Raw genomic sequence first — 6616 nt, 5'->3', positions numbered from 1 at the left:
GAAGGGTTGGACAACCTGTTCAGCACATAACATCAGTTGTTTTATCATGAACTGGCTGCTGTTTCCTTTTATAAAAACTGGCTCTTCCCCTCCCCGACCCTCAGCATAAAATACCGTATTTTTCGCTCTATAAGACGCACCAGACCACAAGACGCACCTAGTTTTTGGAGGAGGAAAACAAGAAAAAAAAATATTCTGAATCTCAGAAGCCAGAGGTGCAAGAGGGATCACTGTGCAGTGAAAGCAGCAATCCCTCTTGCTGTTCTGGCTTCTGGGATAGCTGCGCAGCCTGCGTTTGCTCCATAAGACGCACACACATTTCCCCTTACTTTTTAGGAGGGAAAAAGTGAGTCTTATAGAGCAAAAAATACGGTAAGTGGCGTAATTGCACTAGTGCTACAGCCGTGTTATCGCTGCTCTGGTATCTGCTGGACACAGACTATGTGAAAGCAAAGTACTCTTTGTGCTATCCAAACACCACCTGCACAGCAACTCTCTGTACTCCTCTCTCTCTCTCGGCGTGTATGTATGTAAAAAGGAGTGGTAAAACTCAGCCCGTGACCTGACACACTCAAGAGATCATACTCTGTGGATACATTTCCATGCCCCTTTGTATAAACAACTCCTGCTTAAGAGATACATTCAGACAGAGCACAGGAACTCCCTACAGATGGGCACCATTTCTCTAAGATTCTGAGAGGAAATGTTACGTTCTGGTTGTTGCGCATCCTCAGTGGTTGAAGCTCATTTTTCCTACCCCACCAACCACCTGCAATAGAGCACAAGTGTCAAGGGATTCTTTGGACCAATGGAATACAGTGGTACCTTGGTTCTCAAACGCCTTGGTTCCGAAACGCCGAAAACCCAGAAGTAAGTGTTCCGGTTTTCGAACGTTTTTCAGAAGCCAAACGTCTGATATGGCTGCCGGCTATTTTTTCTTGGGTGCCTGCACCAATAAGAAGCTGCGCCTTGGTTTTCAAACATTTCAGAAGTCAAACAGACTTCCGGAACGGATTAAGTTTGGCGCTTTTGTTTTTGCTATTTGTTTTGCGTTTTTGAGGTTTTTTCGGTTAATTTGTTTTTGTGACTGTGTGGAACCCAGTTAAGCTACTGATTGATTGATCCAAACAATGACTATCATCAGTGCAGGTAAGAGAAAAAAATAATTTAATTTTTTAATCATCTACAATACTGTCTTATTTATTTTGTAGTACAGTACATTGATTATTGCTTTAATTTTATGGTTCAATGGTCTCCTTAGATAGCAAAATTCATGTTAAAGGGGTTGTGTTTAAAAGTCTGGAACGGATTAATCCGTTTTGCATTACTTTCTAAGGGAAAACGTACCTTGGTTTTGGAATGCTTTGGTTTTGGCATGGACTTCCGGAACGGATTAAGTTTGAGAACCAAGGTACCACTGTACATCAAACTTCTGAAATTTCATCATCCTGCTTTGATAACCATTTTTAGAGCGCCATCAGCGTAATCCTATGGAACTTGGTGGTTGCTCAAATTCTAAAGGGCTACCTTCCTCCAGCAATGAAAGTGTTAAAAAAATAATTGAAAAGCCATACATTCCTGGTTCAGCTGCACTGTGTTGTGTCACACAAACACCACCAACCCACCAGCCAACAGATTAAGAGCATGACATCTGGAGTGAATGGAAAGGGAACAGGAAGGAGATGGTCTCACACCATTTCAAATAAAAATACAGAACGTGTGTAAACATGAACATCCCCCCAACCAGCCTGCCCATGTAGACTCAACAGATTTTGCCAACATATATACATGAGCCTCTGACCCCGCTCATCCGGAAGGGCTTCCAGGTGTGAAAATACGCACCTTCTTCATCCACTGCAAGCACAGTGGCACCTCTGCTTAGCAGAGCCTGAACAACAGAGGCCAGTCCATTCCGGGCTGCAATGTGGAGCGGCCTGGGAATTGCAGGAAGAGAAAAGGAAAGGCATTACTGGATGAACCTTGGGAGAGGAAGTGAGAAATGCGTCTCTTTGAAATGAAGGCATTCACAAAGTTTATCTGACTCGTGTTCCAAGAGAGGAATGTATCAGAGGATTTTCACGTAAAACTCTTGTTGGGAAACTGTGTACGTGCAGCTACTCACACAGTCAATTAAGGTTTGGCAGACAGCCAGAAGGCAATCTGAAGGAGTAAGTCTGCCTGGTGATAACAGACATGGAGGCCGCTCCCTGATTGGTCAAGCTCTCTAAAGGGAGTGATAATTAATGGCCTACTAACTGGAATGTGTTAGTTCAGTATTTCAGTGTTCAGAGTTCTGTATCAGTGTAGGAGTTGTGAGTCGCGTCAGAGAGCTAGCAAAAGATCCATGTTCTGTTCCTGTAAATAGTCCACTGTATATAATAAACACCTAACTACAAGTTCCTGGTTCTTGCTTCGTCTATCCTGTCTGCAGCCAAGTTGCCAATTGCTTCCGTGGATTCTGTGTGTACTCTACTAGGTCTGGCTAAGCTCCTGCAACTGGTCAGAAAGTTGTGAAACACCAAATAGGTTTTACCAATAACTCCGGCCCTCCAGATGTTTGGGACTACAATTCCCACCATCCCTAGCTAACAGGACCAGTGGTCAGGGATGATGGGAATTGTAGTCCCAAACATCTGGAGGGCCGGAGTTTGCCTATGCCTGATGTAAACATTTAATTCTGTGGGTCAAATAGATCTGTAGTTCATCCTGCAGTATGTTCTGTGAAAGTTGGAAAGGCTTTTCAAATTGCTTTTTGCAATGTGTTCATTCCAATAGTTTTCAAAAGCATATGGCATTAAGAGCCCCCTACCCACCTTTCAGTTCTTTAGGGAAAATACGATTCTGGATTACACTTCTGTGGGAAATTTTGCTCTGGGAATTTGTAAACAGAATCTTTTTCACAGAATTGGTGGTGATGCAGCAGAGGGACCTTCTCTTCAAGTGAGGTCCACCAGGCTGCAATCCATCACTGTTTTAGACTCAAAGTTTAAAAATTTCTCATCGAGCCTTTCAGATTTTTGATACTAGACACCATGACACAGTATATTAGTATTATGTATATGTAACTTTCTATCTGTATAGTTATCTTTGTTATCTTAAGCAACAAGCACACCCACCTGATTTTTATATTGCTATTAATTGGCTTGAGCTCCTAATGATTGCAAGGGTAGTAAATATTTTTTTAAAGAAATAAATACAACCAAGCACAAGACTTCTCAGGCTTAGTGTGCTGATGTTATTCAGACCCTGAGAATATGGCTCTGTGACAAACTTCCATCAGAAGATCTCTTAGTTCCCCAACACTGAGGAGTTACGTAACAAGAGTTCTGATTTGTCAGCTAACCTAGCATCCCCTTTTCATGCAAGAAAGCTCATACACTGAGTATCTCCAAAGAAGATGGGTGAGGCATGAGATCACACCACCCACATTCCTGGCTGTAAAATCCTTTAAGACCAGGAGCATCAAAATAAATGCTTTTCTTTTTCCAGGTCTACTCACAGATGTAGAGCGCCCATCCAAATGCAGAAGACTTTTTTTTTTTTTTTTAGGGCCGACTAACAAGATGCCTACCCTTGTCTCATTGCTAGGAATGTACTTGGCAAGAAGGAAAACAAGGAAAGGCAGGGGGAACCAAACAGTCTCTTGTTTCCACCAGCTGCACAAATACTCACATCTGCAGAGCACTGTTAGTTGCATTGATAAGGCCAAGGTCTTGGGTTTCCCCCAGAATCAACAAGGCACACTTTTCATGACCCTGGAAAGAAAAGATAATTTATTTAAAGGAATGATTTATTTGGAAGGCAGGTGCCTTTCTTAAGCTACACCCCCTTCCCCAATCTCCACGCACAAATTCCATCTAAATATGGCTTGCTATGTTGTGCAAATAGACGAAATTATGGTCGTTATAATTAGAGCAAGCTTGTAAATGGGAAGGAGTAACTTTTGTTGTAGCTGTGCTGTTCAGCTTTTTATTTTTATTTTAGATGCTTTTTAAAATAGTGGTTTATAGATTGCAATTGTTTTACTGATGGTTTGTTAATTATTCTATATGATTTATGCTGCATTTGCGAGGTTCTGTTATGCTCCGTTATGTCATTTGAATGAAAAGCAACATAGAAATATAATAAAAAAGTGCAGGACACATAAACCCATGAGGAAAGGAAGAATTCTGAGCATGCAGCAAGTGCTTCTGGCTCTTCCTTTCCAGCCACTGGTACAGTTAAATGTCTTTCTTTTCTTTTTTTAATTGCCCTGTAGCAACAGAGAAAGGCAATAAATTCCAAAATTGCTTAATTAAGGAAGAATCTGGAATGCCCTCAGGACATGCTCCCGGTTTTCCTTTCAAGTATGAATGCACTCATTATTCCATTGAAGTTGAATCGCCTGAAATCAGGTGATTGACAGGTGGGTGGTGCAAGGAGTGGGGGAATACTGCTTGCAGGTCCTCCCTGGATATTTACCTTACTGCAGGCCAGGTGAAGAGCTGTGTTCTTGTTGACATCCAGCACAGTTAGATCCGCTTTTGCTCTGTACAGCAGAAACTCTGAAAATAGGTGGCGATGCCAAGTGAGAGTTGGTGCAAACCGTGACATACTTCAGTAAAAAGGCGGGGGGGGGGAGAGGCATAAATGTTATGGATTCTCTACTCACCAACTGCTGCGGTCTGGCCATTCTCAGCAGCCATCATAAGAGCGGTCCTTCCCAGTTGGTCAGTCACGTCTACCTCAGCCTGGTGGCGCAAAAGCAGTTGTAAACCATGGATGTTGTCTGCAAAGGCAGCAGCGTGAAGGGGGGTCCTGGAATGAAAAAAAACCCCAAATGCTTTTAACATGCATAGACCCTGGCATTCTTCCAAATTCCACCTTTATTCCTGCTGAACTAACACCTCTTCAGAATATTGTTTCTTCACTCAGTCAAGAGTGCAGCTAATACTCCTTTTAAAGACCCTGTTATCATCATTATTGTGGGATGCGGGTGGCGATGTGGGTTAAACCACAGAGCCTAGGACTTGCCGATCAGAAGGTCGGCGGTTCGAATCCCCGCGACGGGGTGAGCTCCCGTTGCTCGGTCCCTGCTCCTGCCAACCTAGCAGTTCAAAAGCACCTCAAAGTGCAAGTAGATAAATAGGTACCACTCCAGCGGGAAGGTAAACGGCGTTTCCGTGTGCTGCTCTGGTTCGCCAGAAGTGGCTTAGTCATGCTGGCCACATGACCCGGAAGCTATACGCCGGCTCCCTTGGCCAATAAAGCGAGATGAGTGCCACAACCCCAGAGTCGGTCACGACTGGACCTAATGGTCAGGGGTCCCTTTACCTTTTATCATCATTACTGATTTAACTTGTTAAATTAATATTCCCCCAGGGTAGCTTTTCTACAGGGGTGTCCCATTTCCCCAGCACTAACACAGCAGCATTTTGCTACTAGGAAAGCAAACCCCCACCCCAACTAACATATGCATTGCAATTTTTAGTGCTGTGTGAAATGTAGCTACCCAAATCCACAGGGATAGCTTGAGCAGTGCCTGTCACATCATCAAGTGAGCAACAACGCAACTTTTTCCAGCATGTGCCGTTTTGTGAACATTGCTAAGTAAGCATCATCTTTCACTCTTTAGAAGCTGTGCACCTCCTCTCTGCTCAAAAACATGCTGCAGGTGTTATTATGTGAAACCATCACACTCAGGTTTCCCGCCCTCATTCCGCTTAACTGGCTGTTGGTTAAATAACACCACTTTTCTGGTGAAACAGCAGAGGAGGAAATGCAAGGCCAGAGTTTTTTTATGACCACCATAATGTCTGTTTCCACCCTAAGAAACTGGCAGCAATGTAGGGAACTGAACCAAATTAGTAGTAACTAGGTGGCGCTGTGGGTTAAACCAGAGCCTAGGACTTGCCGATCAGAAGGTCGGCGGTTTGAATCCCCGTGAAGGGGTGAGCTCCTGCTGCTCGGTCCCTGCTCCTGCCAACCTAGCAGTTCGGAAGCACACCAGTGCAAGTAGATAAATAGGTACCACTCCGGCGGGAAGGTAAATGGCGTTTCCGTGCGCTGCTCTGGTTCGCCAGAAGCGGCTTAGTCATGCTGGCCACATGACTCGGAAGCTGTACGCCAGCTCCCTCGGCCAGTTAAGCGAGATGAGCGCTGCAACCCCAGAGTTGGCCACAACTGGACCTAATTGTCAGGGGTCTCTTTACCTTTACCTTAGGCTTCAGTTTAGCATCACCTGACATTGCTAATGTGAGGGACTCCTCGTCTGCACCCTGTTAACAACTCCTCCAGCATCTTTGTCAATTCTTGAAGCAAAGTTTCCTATCCTAACAATGGCCTAGGCACTGATGACTGATGAGTTTCGGAGGGGACGGTATACTTAGAATGCCCACCAACGACAATCAACAAGGCTGCACACTCACTCACCTTCCTTTGGCATCTCTGCTATTAACAATCTTGGCACCCAATGCTTCCACAAGCATCTCAGAAGTGCCATCCTGGTTGTTAATTCTGCAGAAGGAAGAAAATGGGAGAAGCAAATGAGCTAACGTGGCAAATTACATGCTTTGCATGCAGGAGATCCTAGCTTCAATCTGTGGCATCTCTGCTTAAAAAGAACTTCAAGCAGGAA

At 44.2% G+C, this 6616-nt stretch overlaps 1 protein-coding gene across 2 annotated transcripts in view; it reads right to left on the bottom strand.

Annotated features, from left to right (window-relative positions):
- ANKRD52 (ankyrin repeat domain 52) overlaps positions 1-6616 on the bottom strand; it is a 70246-nt gene that overhangs the window by 15488 nt on the left and 48142 nt on the right. Inside the window, exons 23-28 of one of the 2 annotated variants that reach the window (XM_079966348.1) lie at positions 6412-6495; positions 4652-4797; positions 4462-4544; positions 3673-3755; positions 1843-1934; positions 1575-1651 (exon numbers count right to left, since the gene is read on the bottom strand). In XM_079966348.1, coding sequence (XP_079822474.1) covers positions 1584-1651; positions 1843-1934; positions 3673-3755; positions 4462-4544; positions 4652-4797; positions 6412-6495 — 556 coding nt within the window. In that variant the 3' untranslated portion in view covers positions 1575-1583. The remainder of the gene's footprint in view (positions 1-1574; positions 1652-1842; positions 1935-3672; positions 3756-4461; positions 4545-4651; positions 4798-6411; positions 6496-6616) is intronic. The other variant, XM_079966347.1, reaches the window with a different exon arrangement.

This window comes from Podarcis cretensis (genome assembly GCF_951804945.1).
Source record: "Podarcis cretensis genome assembly, chromosome: 2".
Taxonomy (NCBI): domain Eukaryota; kingdom Metazoa; phylum Chordata; class Lepidosauria; order Squamata; family Lacertidae; genus Podarcis; species Podarcis cretensis.
Note: the sequence above shows the minus strand (reverse complement) of the source record. Positions and strands in the feature narration are given on the sequence as shown.